Source organism: Tauraco erythrolophus, chromosome 10 (genome assembly GCF_009769465.1).
Source record: "Tauraco erythrolophus isolate bTauEry1 chromosome 10, bTauEry1.pri, whole genome shotgun sequence".
Taxonomy (NCBI): Eukaryota; Metazoa; Chordata; class Aves; order Musophagiformes; family Musophagidae; genus Tauraco; species Tauraco erythrolophus.
Window position 1 is genome coordinate 19,589,805 of NC_141474.1, and position 17,863 is coordinate 19,607,667.

General features: G+C 43.5%; 1 protein-coding gene across 2 annotated transcripts in view; it reads left to right on the plus strand.

Moving 5' to 3' along the window:
* SYDE2 (synapse defective Rho GTPase homolog 2) overlaps window positions 1-17,448 on the plus strand; it is a 29,505-nt gene extending 12,057 nt beyond the window's left edge. For both annotated transcript variants that reach the window (XM_086617636.1, XM_086617637.1), the window contains exons 3-7: window positions 1,855-2,954; window positions 5,420-5,546; window positions 11,233-11,414; window positions 12,260-12,491; window positions 16,946-17,448. In XM_086617636.1, the coding sequence (XP_086473762.1) occupies window positions 1,855-2,954; window positions 5,420-5,546; window positions 11,233-11,414; window positions 12,260-12,491; window positions 16,946-17,448 (2,144 nt within the window). The remainder of the gene's footprint in view (window positions 1-1,854; window positions 2,955-5,419; window positions 5,547-11,232; window positions 11,415-12,259; window positions 12,492-16,945) is intronic.
* The last annotated feature ends 415 nt before the right edge of the window (window positions 17,449-17,863 follow it).

Here is a 17,863-nt window from a genome sequence, read left to right on the forward strand (position 1 = left end):
GGTTTTAATGAGCTGGGGAGAAGTTTAATTTGCTGGCCTGCTTTTCCAAGCCTGTGCCAGAGACTTTTGACAGAAAGGGGAGATTAATGTTAGCAGGCTGAAGTATGGCACTGGTGGCTGCAAAGCGCTCCAGGCCAGCCCACCGGTGGGACCGGGCTGTGATTTGCAGTACAAGGGAAGGCTTTGTCCGCTTTTATCAAACACCACATTTCTAACTAGCTGCTTGCCAGAAAAGCACAGCAGGCGTGCGAGAAACAGCCCTTCCCTTGCGAGGGAACTGCTTCCATGAGATGTGTGGCTAAATGAATTTTCCTCTGTTGCTCTGGAAAACAGATTCTATGCATTATTCTTCATAACTGGAACTTTCTTTTATAAAGATACTCTTTTAAGCAACCATCTGCAAAAGTTACTAAAGCCAGACTTCTGTTGGGACCAGAACTAGTCTTTGTAAGTGTTGTTTTTTTTTTTAAAAAAAAACCTGAAACCACAACAAATCACTTTAAATCACCTGATCTAACTGTTTAAGGTAACAGGTATAAAAAGTAAGTTATAGTTAAATGGTGAAAATTAACTTGGATGAGCAGAGGGCTTGTAAAAATCACTAACTGTATGGTGTTTTGGACTTGAAGTGAATAGTTTAGAATTGAAGCAGCCTTTGAGAAATCTGTAAGAATTGGTTTCTCAAGGGACAGAAAAGTGACTCTAAGTGAAAGTACTCATGTAATTTTAATACCTGTCATTCTGGCCTCAGTTCCCCTCTTGCATTCTTCATTAACTGGTGTAAATTCATTGCCTCTCCTACAGTCATTACTTCTCATGCTGGTGAAAGCGAGAAAAGCTTGAGCTATAGCTTGGTATTTGGATTTCCTCGAGTATTGGAGCATGAGGTGACCACAGCTTCCTGACTGTGCAGTACTGGTTTATGTGTCTGATCGTGTTCCTTAATTAGTTGTCTTTTACTGCTAAATTGAGGGAGTCTTTTTTTCTTTTTCCCCTTTTTAGCATCAGTGCCTGATGTTATGATTTACTTATTTATTTTTGGTACCTTGAAAGGTGGGTGATTTCCCAGGAGGATGTCACCTGGGAACTGTATAACTTTAAGCCCTGTTGCGGGATGGTTGTGCCAGGAAGGATGGAAAGTTGTTGGCAGGACTGAGGCAATGCAGGATGCCGCTCTTGGAAGGAGTAAATCCTTGTTGTGTTCCTCTTCCTCTGTCCTGCGATGAAAAGGGAGGAGCTGAGAGAAATGGAAAAAAAAAAAAAGTGTGAGACACTGCCTGTGTCTACATGGGAGGGATTTAGGGCTCTCTTGGGTAACAGAGGGACATGTACAAGAGCGTAGCCATATTCTTTGCTAGAGATGAGCGTCTGTCCTCTAGGGCTAGGGGTAGTGGGCAACACTGATGTGCTGGCTACGTAGCTAACTGCTTCACAGACAAGGGTGCGTTTGTCATACTCCAGTGTTTTCCCATTTAAGGCTGGTTTCATTGCACCTGTGCCCCGGGGATGCAGCCATATCTGCTTGTGTGGGGGATCCAGCACAAACGAATCGAGCTGAGTGCAGCGGGTGAGATAGCTCATTTGTTTATGGCCCTTTCATCTCCATAAAGCAGAACAAATCCGGCTTTTGACTATGAACTGCCAAATTTGACCGAACAAGTCCACAGAGTACAGCTCTCTGAATGCTCATGAACATCTGACTGATGAATGAGTGATGGTTGGCTGAGTTAATTGCGTTTATCAAGTTATGACAAATAAATCTTCCTCTAGTTCAAGATTTATTTTTTTGTTGCTGCAAACTGCAGTTACTGAGCGGTTTGAAAATGATTATTCGTTCTCTTTTTTCTTCTAAAGGGCCTGGAGTTTTACTTGCACACAAGGCTGATATACCGTCAACAGAGGTTTCTCCTCCAAGTCCCAGTCCTCTGAAAAAAAGCGGATCAATCAACTGGCCTTTCCCTGATAGAATTAAATCTCCCAGGACTGTGAGGAAGCTTTCCATGAAAATGAAAAAGCTGCCAGAGCTGAGCAGAAAACTGAATGTCAAGGGAACTTCAAGCCATACTAGTTCAGATAACTCTCCTTCCCTGCTGAAAAATAGCTGCCGGGATGCAAGCCATACTGTGTCTTTGACATCTTCTGGAAACTCAGCCACCACTGCCAGCAGGAATGTGATAAGTCGTTACCATCTTGACAGCAGTGTGTCATCACAACATACCTACAAAAAGAAAAGCTCGAGGAGCTCCAAGTCCTTCAACAAAGGTGGTTATCTCAGTGATGGCGACTCTCCTGAACTTATAACAAAATCAGGTAAACATGGGCATGAAACCAAGTGCGGGAAAGGAAAGGAGAGCCTTCCAAGTAACAGTGGTAAAACTGAAATAGATATTGATGCTTTCAGACACTATAATTTTTCTGATCAGCCCAAGTGCTCTCAGTACATCTCTGGACTCATGAGCATTCACTTTTATGGTGCTGAAGACTTAAAACCACCAAGAATAGACTCAAAAGATGTCTTTTGTGCAATACAGGTTGACTCGGTAAACAAAGCAAGAACAGCCCTGCTTACATGTAGGACAACATTTCTAGATATGGACCACACGTTCAACATAGAAATTGAAAACGCTCAGCACTTAAAGCTGGTGGTGTTCAGCTGGGAACCCACCCCACGGAGAAACCGGGTGTGTTGTCATGGAACTGTGGCTCTTCCCACTCTCTTCCGAGTGACAAAGACACATCAGCTGGCTGTCAAACTGGAACCAAGGGGGCTTATTTATGTCAAGCTGTCGCTCATGGAACAGTGGGAGAACTCTCTTGATGGTCTCGATGCAGATCGGGAGCCTGTGATGTTCGGGGTTGATGCTCGGAAAGTTGTAGAGAAGGAAAACGCGGGCTTGATGGTGCCGCTTTTGATGCAGAAGTGCATTCTGGAGATCGAAAAGAGAGGCTGTCAGGTACTGTGCGTATTTTAATCTGTTTTTTTAACATATCTGCATTGGGATAGCTGTTGTTGCAGACCATGAGCAGTGAGGAGGAAAAAGGGAAAATTAAAAACACCTTTACGTGTCACTGTTTTTGCTTTTGTGCTGCTGCTGTTTGACCATTGTAATGGGGGAAGGATAACAGGACTGTGTGAAATTGATGCTTCCAACTTGGCCTTTGTGAAGGAGATGCATACTTGCTCACAGTTGTGCTTTAACAGTAGGAATAGTGAAATGAACCTGCAGCCCCTGGAGTGTAGTCACCCTCATAAAGTAGAGTTGAGATGAGAACTTGAAATGCCTGATTCCTGAGACACAGATCACTCTGTCAGGACCTATTGTTATCTACCTGCAAAAATAAAGAGTGTAATGTTCCCTCCTGCCCAAAACTGAGGCATCCTGTGCAGTGACGCAAAGTGATGAGGACAGGTCTTGTGACAAAACTTTACTCACGTGTGTGCAGTCTCAAGCCAAGATGCCAAAGACTTGTTTTTGCCGTCGCTTTGATTGTGCACAGCATTAAGATAAGGAGGAGACACTGAGGGGCTGAGTTGCTTCCCCACACTACTGCTCTCTGCCTTTCTTCGGATTGTTTTCAAAATTAGGATAGGAGGTGAATAATGTAAAGCAGCAGTGCCCAGTGCCTCCTCTTCCTCCTCATACAGTTTATTGGTTGATGTAACCTAATGGACAAAAATACATATAGAAATGAGGTATGGAAACGAATCCCCAGTTACAGATGCAGGACAAGGAGTCTGTTAGGAAGAGAGATGCACAGTCCAAAGGTCAAAATGTTCCCCTTGGCAATTGATTTGAAACTGGTGAGAGGACTCTTGCATGCTGTTCCACAGCATGTGTGAGCCCTGGGTTTCTTTTACACCTGTTCTTGCTCAGGTGGAATTGAGAAGTGATCACACCTGCCACTGTTACTTTTTAAAATTGCTGACAGGTTGGATGTAGTTCCAGGTGTTAGGAGATTAACTCTGCTGTTTATAACCTAGGTCATAAAATACAGACAGAAATGGTATTTCTGTGTAATGGCTTTGCTGGAAGTCACTGCTGATAACAACTGCATGATTCTTATTGTGACTTCTCTTGGTGTTATGCAAATAAGTGAAAAAGAGAAGTTTTATTCTTTCCAGTGTTTGTGTACCATGGTTTCAGCATTTTATTTTGGGCTTATTAGCACCTAGTCATGCAAATGATATTGGGTAATCAAGGCAACACTGGTAATGAAGCGCTTGGGATCTGAATTGTCTGAATATACCTGGTGCTTTTGAGCATGAAATCTAATTTGTGTATTTGCACAGGGAGAACCAAAAATGCAAAATATACTGTTAACTTCTTGTTTTAACTGTGTGCTTGTCTGACTCTTTTGACTTTCCTATAAACTGCAGACCACTGGCGTGGTATGGCATCTCCACCTGAATTTCAGACGTGGCATTAGACAATTTTAGAGTGAAAAGAAATTGGTTTAGGCAAATACTAGACCATATTTTGTCTTGGGAAAGAGGGAGTACAAATTCTGTTGAATAATTTTCCATTTATTTAAACATGAATTAATATATGGCCAGACAAATACTCTTGTTTGCAAACCTAGATTTGCATGGTCTAAGTCAGTACGGTCTGTCAGGGTTTTTTTGTTTTGGTTTGGTTTTGTGTCTTTTGAGTCCATGGTAGTTTTCGACTAGCTATTTACTGCTCAGTACACCTGCCTATAAAGTTAATTAAAACAAAGTAAAATTAATATATTTAAGATTTAGTTCCTTAATATCATAGGAGTGCTTTGTATAAATGGTGTTGATGAAAAATAAATAATGCAATTTATTGCATGCAAAATTTGAGTGCATGAAAGCACATCATTGAATTAGTAATTCAGTCCAGGAGCATTGTGGGTTTCATTCATATCACCTTGAGCATGATAAATAGCCCCTGCTTTGCATAAATAACACAATTTGAAACACCTGCAAGTCAGCATCTCATCATCTTTAGAACAACATCTTACAGGTGTAATAATGAAGTATTCACAATTCTCTTGAAACTCTGGTTACTGGTATCAAACATAATTTAAGTTTTGTTTACTGTCTAGCTTATTCTGTATGTCTTTGTTTCCTAAGTTTACATAAAAATGAAGCACTGAATGATTCCAATTTAAAATTCGTGTTCTACCAATAAAATACTGCTCACTATGTTCAGTGTTATGGAAAACATTAGTGTTACTCATTTAACTGCTTAACAGTCCCAACGATGTCTCTTGTGTAATGTTTGATAATGTAGGTTACCATTTGATGTCAACGGTTTGTGCTGTTGGAGTTTCCTTAATATACATCTCCAAAGAGTTCTTTGTCACCCTTCCCGGATGAGACAAAACCTGGTGCCCGTTGTTAGACCCCTGTGGAGGAGGACGACTGATGTGTGTCCGTTGTTTTTGCTCGTAGGTGGTCGGTCTGTATCGGCTGTGTGGCTCCGCGGCGGTTAAGAAGGAGCTCCGGGAGGCGTTTGAGAGGGACAGCAAGGCTGTTACTCTCTGTGAAAGCCAGTACCCAGATATTAATGTCATAACAGGTAATATGTTTATTTGCTTTTCTTTTAATATAGAACATTGCCGGGTTCATAACGTGCCTTTCAAAGGTGCAATTGTGCTCCGAACTAGTTTCCTGTTGCCATTTTTTCAGGGACAGGTTGGGTGAGGCTTTGAGCGACCTGGTATAGTGGAAGGTGTCCCTGCCCATGGCAGGGGGGTTGGAACTAGATGATCTTTGAGGTCCCTTCCAACCTGAACCATTCTATGATTTAACAAACTGTTAACTGCTGCTTTGTATTGCTAAAGGTTAGGCAGGAACAAGTGGGGTAACCTTGGGGATATGTAAACATGAAGCAGCAGGGATCTGGAGGGAACAAGGTGTGGAAGGAGCCGCTTTTGGGAACTGCTTCACCAGTTCATCTGCTTCTTTTTAAACATCACTAAATAGCAGCTTTCTCCTGCTCGCTGGAGTGTCCTTTTACTTGCTGTCACGCAGCAGCTTCTGGCAGAGGTGGGAGGGACTGGGAGTAGAGGGACAGGGCGTCTTGGGAAGCCTGTCTGCTTCTGCATCATCTCTTTATGTGAGTGTTTGCACAGGAGTTTTACTGCACAACTGAAGCAACTTGTTCAGAGGTTTTTTTGTTTGGTTGAAAGTGGAGCAGTTTTGTAACTATTGATACTTGTTATATAAACCAAAGTTGATGTAATTTCAGGCATCACTGAGTAAAACAATTGCTTCAGGGAATTAGGCAGGAGCATTCATTTCCTATGTATCCAGGGATGGAAAATGCAACAGCAATAGTCAGGGTATAAATTTTCGGTGCCAAAGCCCTCTGTGTAATATCCAACATTCAGCTGTATGGGACAGTTCTACCCTGTTTGGTGGTTTATTTCATTTCAGTGTGTTTGGAATGAATTTTGTTTGTTACACTTCATAGTTACACAAAGTGATATCAGAAGATACTATTTGGTCACATTGACTGGGTTAAATAAACCTTTTGATTCAGAATGCCCAGCTAGTCGGTTCCCCTTGCTTGCTATGGCTGGTTTCATGTCTGGGTTGAGCGTTGCTCACAAGTACCAGTTTTTACAAGAGTGTCCACTGATAGGACAAGGGGATATGGGTTTAAGCTGAAGGAGAACAGATTTAGACTAGATTTTAAGAAGAAATTCTTCAGTACAAGGGTGGTAAGACTTTGCAATAAATTGCCCAGAGAGGTTGTGGATGCCCCTTCCCTGGAGGTGTTCAAGGCCAGGTTGGACAGAGCCTTGAGTAGCCTGATCTAGTTGAGAGGCGTCCCTGCCTGTCACAGGGAGGTTGGGTTAGATGATCTCTAAGATCCCTTCCAGCCTATGCCTTTCTGTGATTCCCAGCAGCAGAAACTTGTGTATGTTTCGCTCTGACAGGATACACCCTTTGTAAAGAGGAGGTGTACAGTGAAATAAAAAACATAAAAGGTATTTTAAACTGGGTAATTCTGTTCTATTTACGAATAAAATGATGAGAAAAAGTGTGATAATTTCTAAGATCGGATTGTTCCATTAAATTATTAAAAAGTCCCGTTTTCTTCCTGTTTTTGTAAATCAACTCAGAAGGGCAAGAAAAACCCCCTCTGTTGCTTTCTGCCAAGCAGGAGAAAGTCTGCCATTTGTCCACTTATAAGTCAATATCAAACTGTTTGGTTAATGTAAACTTTTGGTTAGTGGAAAACCTTGTATTTTTTAAAAATGTTGGAATCCTAAAATGGCACTGCACTCTCATGCTACAAGTAAATCATTACAATAAAACAGTATTTGCAGAAACTATTCAGGAATATCATGGGAAAGATTATAGGAGCTCGATTCTCATCCATATGCAAAAGAACCTATGACATTTCATAAGCATTTTGATTTTCCTGAGTACATTGTGTACTCAGAACCAACTAGAACTGGCTGAAACTGAAGTCTGAACTGCAGGAGAGCTCAGTACTGATGCAAAGCCCTGGAAGGGCAGCAGCACGGTCTGACTGATCTTTCCATCGTGAGTTTGTGGTGCAGTGGTTAAACAGAAAAGCATACTTCAATTTTCCAGTATATGTTGCTGCAAGTTTCACCTATGATGATGAACTTTTGGTGACTGTGCAGGTCCTGCTGGACTCCTGGTCCTTTTTTGGTTTGTACTACTGAAGGATAAATTTGCATCCAGAATTAGTGTTATCAAGTGGGAAAAGACTACAGCCTTGGTGTCTGTCTTAGGGAAAGACTACTGGCTACGCTGTTGTATATGTTATATTGCATGAGTTTATGTACATGCTGCTTTCCTTAGAAGGAAAAAATAGTTTTAAGAAATGACATTAAAAAAATACTGAATTCTTTCCCCTAGTTACCCTGCAGCTGTGCTGTATGATTGCTTGTGGTGCCTGTGTTAGTGTTGTGTTGAGAGGACTGCACGCAGGGTCCTGCATGAGTTGGGAGGAGCAGGGAGGGAAGGGGGGTTTGCACCCATAACTGCCGCTGACCAAAATGCAGCCCACTCTCTAATGGTTAGAAACAGTGTGGTCTGGACTGGAAGGAGAACCTGCATTTTTTGCTGACAGACCTGAGGTACCCACCGCACTTAGTGCTAGGAATGAAAGATCCCCCAAATCCTCTCTCGCATGTGCCTGGGGAGATGGACTGGGAGGGAATGTTTCCCCTGATGTTTTACCACTGTATTTGCAATGCTGAGGCTGATGCACGTGATTCATGCTTTTATGAGCCAAAATGTGTTCCATAAAATACGAATCCTCAGCATAAATCTTGGCTGATTTGAAGAGAAGTGCCGCCTTCTGTCCTTTTTGAAATTTGAGTAGCGCTGCTTTTCTAAAAGATTAAAAAGATACTTTTTTTGACAGCTCTCCAAAGACTAAAGAACAAACATTTAGTGATTAAATCTTGACTGAGAAATGCTCCTGGGGTCGCACAGGCTTGCACACAACTCAGCGTGCCCGTGGCTCAGACCGAAGTGTGCAGCCAGTTTTCGGGACTGACCAGTAGTCGTGTTCTTGCCTCTCATGTCTGTTTGCATCCGCGTGGATTCATATCTCTGCATAAGGCGTGCAATGCTGTTAACAGTTCAGTGGCTCAGAAAAATGAGGAATTAATGAAGTGGATGGCAGTTTCTGCTCGCTGTCTATATTTGTTGTGTGTGGTTGTGTCAAGGGGAATGCGCTAGTGCGCTGGCAGCAACGGGAAGTGTAGATTCATGGAAAAAAATAACAGCGGGCTCTTACAGGGCTAATTTAGCTGAGTGAATAGCAAAAGGATTTGGAAAGGTCAAGGGGTGTCCATGGCTCCCAAACTATCCTGTTATTCAGGGCCAAACAGGAGAAAGTGCTTTGGCAGGTGGTGGCCCTATGACTGTGAATGCCGTTACAGGAATTCTTACTAAATGATTATTAATAGATGATTGTGAGTGTTTCAACAGCATAAGCTGATTTGATTATGACATATCTGTAAGCTGACTCTGATTCCAGCCTCCTCCTCCAAAAAAAAAGCACAGCTGAAACAGAAGTCCTGATAAAAGTCAGTATCTCTTGCTGGTGTTTTGCTTATGGAAAAAAGGAAAATATCCCAAACCATGTTGTACAGCACCAGTCTCAGCTGTGTTTGTCTCATAGATGTTTTAATCAGCTAATCCACGCATGGAACGTGGTCCTCTAACATGAGGGCGGGAAAAAAAATTGGAGGGGAAGGAGGAATATGAGTAAGTTCTTAGACAAAAACTAGCCACTTAAGCGGCGCAGTAACAAAAATAGCATATTCTTTTTAAAACCAATGAACAAAAAAACCCAAACCACCAGAGGGAATATGTTTTCAGGAAAATATGTGGATAGTTCACATTTCCTTTTTTTTTTTTGTATTCCTGGTGGGAAGTTCCCATTTTAAGGACAGGGCAGGCTGTTAGGTGCTGTGTGGTGTTCTGCGGAGACAGAAGTTTTGCCTGGCTGCCCCACGCCTTGGGCTGCACACAGAGAAGGTCTGGCAGCCCCAGGGTGATGCCACTTCTGATAGCACTGCTCATACAACATCGCTCGAATAGCCGCGTTACTGCTAGGTGCAGTGTGTTTATTTTTAAAAAATGAAAATGTATATACAGGTAGAAGCCAACTTTTACTTGACTTCTGCATGTGAACATGGCTATGACGGGGAAAATGTTAATTTCATTCCCTGTATTTTTTTAGAAATGACCTCATAGCAAAGCCCGCTGCGATACAGTTCAGTTTACAGTTAGGTTGTAGAGACTGAGTGTATAAAAACTGTTGCTTTGTTAAATAGCACAGAGTGATGGTATTTGCTGTGATTTGAGATTTTACAAGGCGATGAGGAGTGCATAATAAAAAAAAAATTCTACCTTTCCAACTTTGCCTTTTCAGAGGACAGGCTGGTTTGTTAATTACAGTACCTGCTTTAAAAAAGTTTTTTTTAATCCGCCCTTTCTTCTTAATAAAGTATTTAAATTCAACTGTGATCTAGCTAAAATGAGTAGATATTTGTGGAACAGAATGCATTTTTTCTAAGGGAAGTAAAAGCTGCTGGGAGGCAGGCTTGCCTTGTTCAGTTTTCTGCATCAGTTGTACTGATTATGTTGCTCCTGCATAGCATCCTGCTTGTGTCCTTTCCGGGGTATGCTGTTAGAAGTCGTAATGTTTTGGGGTTTTAATAACTGTTCTTGCAATCACTGAAATCCCGTTCAAACTGAAGTATTGGCCAGCCGTTAAAGCTAGCTTACAAGAATGCAAATGCTCAGTTCCTTCTTGTTTGTTTGCATCTGTGGAAGGAATAGATGTTTAATGAAGCACTTGCCTGGTTGTTGCATCTTCTAGAAACAACCTCTTCTCCAGCACTTCCCCAGCTTCTGAAACGGTGCAGAATGTCTCTGCAGCAGGAGGGCTCAGTGCCTGGCCGTTTTAGCCAGTGTCTGCTGTGGCTGTGAATTATATTTGTCCCAGCAGCAGCGAGCAGTGTGATGGGGGATACAGGGCACCCAGGGGCAGGGGGGAGTTGGTGTTTCCCTCTTGAGGACATCTGTTTGGTTTGTGCTTTGGTGGGTGAGAAAATGCTGGGTGCTTCACCAAACGTGCCACTGGCACTGGGATTTTTGCTTATTGTTTTATAGCTGAAAATAAACTGAACAGAAAAATCAGTTGCCAGTTGTATACAAAGGACGAGGTGTTATCCGGCTGAAGACTTTGGTGTTTGGGGGAGCTCCTTTCCTTGGGCAGGAGGTGGACTGCTAGGAGCCCTTTCCTTGCTTCACCCTTGCCCCGATGAGGAGGGGGACCTGGAGAGATGCTCCCCCTACGCCTGGGGCACCTGTTCCCACTCACGCAGCAGCCCCTGCACGCGCCCCTCTTTTCTGGATGCAGCACACCTTCCTCCCCTGCTTTCACTCCTTAGTGCGCGATGCGTTGCCGTGTGTGGGCTTGGGGAAGCTGCTGGGACGGTGGGCACATGGGTGGAAGTGCCCATCGGCTCCGTGGGGACTTCATAGATACCTCTGGCCTCGTAGCTGACCCTATGGAGGTCCCTTACGTACCCGTGGTTCACTGTGCCCTTCTGCTGTCATCCTTGCTCCCGCGTGCGAGGTTTGTCACTGACACAGAGAGTTTTCTCGTGGGACAGGTGAAGCTGATGTGCCTCAATGCCCCAAAAATCACTGGAATCTGCAGCTTGTTAATGGCAGCTGTTCTCATGTCTCTTGTGAAGGCGTCCTAAAGGACTATCTGCGAGAGCTACCCTCTCCCCTGATAACCAAGCAGCTCTACGAAGCAGTGTTGGATGCCATGCTGAAAAATCCTTTGAAAATGACGGCAAGCGGTTGTGAGAACGACCCGAGTGACTCTGAGCACACAGCAGCCCTTCTGGAGTGCCTGCCAGATGTTGAGAAGGTGAGCAGTGCTAGCAGGTTCAAGTAAACTGTGTGCTTCAGAAAATAAAGGAACGTTTTCACCCTGGATATAATGTGTCAAAATGGGTACACCTATTTCCTGACTTAATGATCCATGTGGATTTTTGGTGCTCCGCGTCTCTGAAAATACTTGCATGCTGTGATTAATTGAAGGGTCTGCATTGCTGGATTGATTCTAGTTTGCATTTTATGTTGTCTCTATAAAGCTAAATTAATAGCTGCGATCACTACTTCTACGTTTTTGTGGAGCTCTCTGATCTGTATGTTGTAATTACATGGACAAACGCATTCTTCTTTCCGAAGTATGTGCAATAACGCCTTTTCTTCCCACATGGTGCAGTGTAATAGTGCTGTTACTTGCCAAATTTGCCTCTGTAGAAAACCATGGTTAGCCCTTTTCTTGGAGGGAGAGAGTGAGCCAGTGGCCTGCACAGTACCCAGAAGTTACCTGGAAGCTTGTTTGGATGCAGAGATTGTATTGAGAGTTTCTTTGTTTTCTAATATATCTGGATCATCTGTATTGCTTCTGTGGCTCCTCTCCCCTCCCTGATGTCACCTTTCCACTATGAGAAAACTCATCCCTGTAAAACCGAAATCAGGTAAGAAACAAGCTGAATTTTGCCAGACAATCTCTCTTAACTAGTCTGCTCTGTGATAGTCTGATACAGCTTTTCTACTTCAGCACTTGAATGTTCCATTGATGGGTGTTGGTAGAAAAAACATAGCTATCAGCCTTCATCTTCTCCCTCTACAGCAGCAATGTTAGGATGTCAACACCACCTTCATCTAGTGTTTTGTTTCCTGAACAGTATTTGCTTCTTTTAGGCTACCCTGAAGATGCTGTTGGATCACCTGAAACTGGTGGCTTCTTACCACGAAGTAAATAAGATGACATGCCAGAATTTAGCTGTGTGTTTTGGGCCTGTGTTACTGAGCCAGAAGCAGGAGACCACCAACCATAACAACAGAGTCTTCACAGACTCGGAAGAGCTTGCTAGTGCCTTGGACTTCAAAAAACACATAGAGGTTCTTCACTATTTACTCCAGCTGTGGCCAGGTACTGTTCCATGAATCTGATCGAGGGAAAATGTCAGACCATTACTGTATGTTTTTACTGTGTGACAGTGTAGAATAATTCACAGGATGGCTGAGCAGCATTGGAATGCTTAAAATACAAGGTACTATGAGGTCATCTATTAATCACCTAATTAAAGAATTCATGTGAGTTTTATAACCTACTCTTTGTATTCATCACTTTGTTTAATGGGAAGTTTGTTATTCTAATTGCTTTCTTACGAGATGGCAGAGTTTGAGTATAATATAAGAAATGGAGAAAAGTGCTTTATGTGAGTAAAGACGCTAGAAAAAACAAACCCAGTGACAGTAAGGTTTCTGCGTCTGAATTAGGGGGTTTTGAGGTGGTTGGGTTTTTTTTTTTTTCCTTCTGCTTTCCTGCTTTGACTATTCAGGATTATCTGTGTATAGAATTCATTAGTTTGGTTAATGGTTACTTTATTTCTGCCTTTGTAATTTAGCAGAGTTGAGAACATCTTTACAATAAGAGATGTGCAACTTCTAGTTGTTTTTGCAGACTTTACATAAGGAGAAATGTTTTTAAAACAAAACACAACAAAAAAACCCCAAACCAAACAAACAACAAAACCCAAACCAAAACACCGTAAGTACCTCTTAGCTTCCACTTTGAAACTTAAGAGGTCATATGCTTTCGCACAATTTGGAGTCAATTCTTAATAGGAGGGGAGGTAAAATTATTATCTTCCTAATAAACTACCACAGTAGAAGTGGAGGTAACTATTTCTCCTAAGATCTGCCTTTCAAATGCGACATAAGTGCACGTTTCCCCTGGTATTGAGAGACGCATAAGCTGGTGTAAGCAGTCAAGATGACATCTGAAGCCCTGGGTTTCACCTGTGGTGAATTCCTGTGCGTTGCTGCTGCTGCTGAGCCGCAGCCTTCTCTCGTGCAAGCACCGCTCAAGTCAGGAGCAGATGAAGGTTTTGCAGCTTTTCAGCTAAACAGAGAGAGTTTGAGGATAATACTGTGAAAAAACTTAACATTGGATCTGATGAGTTTGGTTTTGTTTTTAGATAGTCTTTGGCCCAGCAGTTGTTGAAGGCTGCCCAGCCATGCAGGAGATGGGTCCGTTGTGCCGTGCTGTAGTATCTTCCTTTTTCACAGTGGTCTGGCTAGCGGTGTGGAGAACTAACTGAGCTGTTTGGTAGCCTGTATAATTTAATATCCACTTCTCAAATTTGAGCAGTGTAAACCCTTTAACTCTAAAGGCTAAGAGAAGATTCAGCTCTTCTAAACAGCTTCCTAATTTTTCCCTTTTGGAACACAATAATCGCTCTTGGGAAACTGCTGGATTTCAGCACTGATTGGAACATGAACTGGAATTACAGATAATCTAAATGAATAATATGTCTGGGTTTTGTTTTTAAATTTATTTCATTTTTACTTGAAGAGGAGGAGATCCGCTTTTTATGGGAGACTTGAGGTCACGTGGGAAATGTAGAGGGTCACAAAAGGCCTGACTTGGCAATACTGAAGTACACATGCTGTTGGCTGCATTGGAACCAGCCAGGTGGACTCTGCTGTTCTGTGTTCAGGACACAAAATATTCCCCAACTCATTGGAAGAGTGTGTGGGGAAAAAGCTTGGGGTTTGTTTCTTTGGGGTTTTTTTTACCCCGTCATCTCACCCTATTGCAGACGTTATAAAGAGAAATTACCATTCCTAGATAGGTGCTTCTTGAAGCATTCTATTCATAATCAAAATATGTAAGATGTAGGAGCTTGCTGTTAAATAAAGGGGTTTTTGTGATTACAAAAAAATACAGGAATCTGCACTGTATTGTTATTACGCAGGTCATCTTAAACAGCCTCTGCTCTACTTGATAAAAACAAGTATTACTTAGAGATTTATTTTAAATTTGTTAGCTGGGGTTTTTTGGGTCTTTTTTATTTTTGTTTTGGTTTCGTTTTAATTATGAGAGAAAGAAGTATCAGGACAAGTGAAGCAAATGCGAAGGAAGAGAGTTAACTGTAAGCACCCTTACACGAGTACAACGTAACTGCCAGGTTTGTGAATAGCCCATTGGGGTCTTCTAAGTGCTCGAATGTGTCTTGTGGTTTATCAGATCACTATAAAGAATATTCTGGGTGAGACAGTGATTTCGGACATCGTGGGCTACTTCTTCATTCTTCTTACAACGGTTTCCACTCGGAGAGTAGCACTAAGCTCCTGCCTACTGACACAAACCTTGTTGGCGAGAGCCGCTATCAGTTGGGACGCATTGCTGCTGCGCGGGCTGCGGCGGTCAGCGAGCACCCGCCTGTGTCTCTGAGCAATGGGAAAGACGAGTTGGGGAAAAAAGTCAATGCACGTGACTAAAGTACTGGAGGGAAAAAACCCAACAAGTTTAGTCTCGGTGGTGTTGTCTAATTTCGCCCACTGCCTCGTAAGTCTGGTTTATAACAGTTTGCTTGCATTAGACATCGCTACCTGCTCCACTCTGATCGTCAGCGAAGCAGCTGAGTTGCTTTCTAGCAGCTCAGGCGCAGGTGCTGAAAGGATGCTGGGCAGCTTGAGGCGCTGCTTGTGGACAATGTCAATGGCAGTGCTTTTATGTTTTTTACATGCTCTGCTGACCTGATAGTGGCCGTGTCCTGGAGTCACCTGCAGTGACAGCTGACCCTGTGGCTGTGACATGCTGACCACGCTCCGGGTCAGCCCTGCTGGGAGGCTGCCGGCTGTTGGCTCTGCTCACTTGCGGCTGCACAAAAACTTTCTCTGCCTGAAAGTAAGAGCAAGAGGAGAGTTAGTTTGCCATATGGTGCAGCTTCAAGAGGCTGCTCCCTTGTCAGCTGCAGCTGGACAGCCACAAAGCTGCTGACCATCGAGAATGAAAAGCAGCTTTCAGACAGGTCAGTGAGCCAGCACAGGGAGATGGGAAATGTGAGTGGAGGAAGAGGGAGACCAAGAGCTGTTTGGGCAGTAAATACTGTGCAAGAGCTATTTGTGATACCCTGGGGATAGCTTGTGGCATGACTGCTGTGGGAAACAAAAGCAGGTAGGTGTAGCTCTGCCCGTGGGGGTGTGTGTTGCTGTAAAGGGGGCAGGAATAGGGTAAGTAGTAGAGTTTTCCTTCACCTTGAAGAGAAACCTGTCCCGCAGCTTGCAAGAGCTGTGCAGGATACTGTGCCAAAAGGAGTAAAAAGGGAATGCAGACACGTGAGCAGTGAACACCATACAGTGTAAACAGAACAGTTGGACCCAATGGAAGGATTGTGGTCTGGACCCTTACATTTAATCTCCTGTAGATTGAAACAGCTTGATAATCAACATGTTGTGCAATACTTCAATTTCTGTATTTTTCCACCTGGAAACAAATGATCCTTGTTCAGTTAGACTGTATAACACTGGCAAGTGATTGTTAACCTGCAGCCCTTCATCTTAATGGAGCATAGTCTAAACAGAAGGGCTTTTGTTACAGTAAGATGGGAGGGGTAGAAAGCAGTGATAGTTATTGCATGTTACTGTGCAAGACTTAAGACTGAAATTCCCTGGGGAGACCTGTAACTCGGACCCAGGAAGAGAAGCATTGGGCACATCTCAGGACCGAGCCTCTGTGCTTGCGCGTGAGGAGTCTTAACGAGGAGTGGGTGAGACTGGGAGCTGCATGGGTTTGTGCAAACCACGTTTTCAATGGTGGGAATAGAAAGTCTCTGCTTCCAATTACAAGAGGTAATGGTCTGTTTAAAACAAAAAGAAGCTTTGCAACTCAGATGCTTAATAGGTACAGGTCAGGTCAGTAAAAATATTTGTGCTGTTTACTGTAGGAAGCCGGTAACAGTGGAGGAGACTGTTAGTAACTTATGCTGTATAATCGTGGGCTCAGGTAACATGACCATCAAACCTGTTTGAGTGTACTTCTGACATGGGGTTGTGGCTGCTTAGAAAAATAATGCATAGTGCAAATGAGCTTCTTTTAATAGTGCAGAAGACTGAGTTTAAAAGAGTTCAGCTCTTGGTGTGCCTTGAGCTTCTCCAGGTGTTTCTTCGTGGTGGTATTTTTTGTTGTGTTTTAACCTCTTTTGCTGTGCCTGCTTTCTGTTACTCTTTTAGCCTGGACGAAGCGTGTGAGCTGAGCTGTTTGCTTTTCTTTGACCCAGAGCCGGATGGTGATTAACTCACACAGTGAATTTAATTGGTGCTCTGGGACTTTCTACTTTTAGTAGTCCTCTCTCCATTGCAGTTTGAATCTGGCATGAATCCTCAAAACTGAGCTTTTACAGTAGTTTTTCTAATTATTTGATGTCAAACAGCAGCAGAAAACAGCAGTGGAATGTGTTGGCTGTAAGCTTGCATGTATTCATGCATGCTGTTAGCGTGTGACGTCGAGGGAGGAGAGTGGGCATCTGCCATGGACTTTTCTTGTTGCAGTACGGATTCAGCCCTCGCTCTGATTTAACTTCTCCTCTCTTCTAGTACATCACTCGCCTGCCAAAGAACCAGCGCATCTGAAGGTGTTTCCCGAGCACCCATCCTCACTGAATTACCTGCGACCCAGGAGGCAGAGACCTCAGATGCTGAACCTGAGCGGTACCGAGATGTCTGGGGTACTCAGATCAAGGCCAGCAGGTCTAGACAGCCCGTCGAGCAACCGCTATGCTGGAGACTGGAGTAGTTGTGGGGAGAACTACTTCTTAAACCCAAAAGACTGCCTGAGTGAAGCAGACTACGATGACGTCCCTTCGGAAGACACAGAGAGTGGAGATGACAGCAGCAAAGCCGAGGAGTCGGATGCCCCGGCGAGACGCCCGCAGCCCATCCCCAGAGAGCACACATTTCAGAGCTATTTGACAATGCAAGCGATAGACTCTGCGGTGGATCACAGAGCAAACCTCAAAGACCTGCAGGAAAGTATTGATACTCTGATAGGAAACCTGGAAAGGGAACTTAACAAAAACAAGCTAAACATGAGTTACTAAATCCTGTCCTGCATGATGCCACCTCCTAGTGCCTCCGTGTCCCTCACGGGGCTTCCCGCAGCCGCGTGAGGAGTCATGGTGCCCTTGAACGCCTTGTGGTAAGGCCATGGCCCACCTTGCATTAACAAATTTTAAGCTATTCCATTACATTTCTGCCTTTTTGTTAGACGAAGGTGTTGGCCTGATTCTGGTGTTGAAGACAACCTTAGAGACCATGAGGTGATTCCACATAGCGGCATTTCTCCCTAAAAATACTATGCACTTAGGTGGTCTGGGCAATACTTGGCAGAAGATAAAGCAACGTCTCTGCTGTCGGCGGCAGCAGAACTCCTCGTTCCTGAAACTCTAACTCCGGTACAGATGTTCCTCTTGGAAGAGGATGAATGCTGCTTGGCCTGAGTTTTGCAGCATGGAC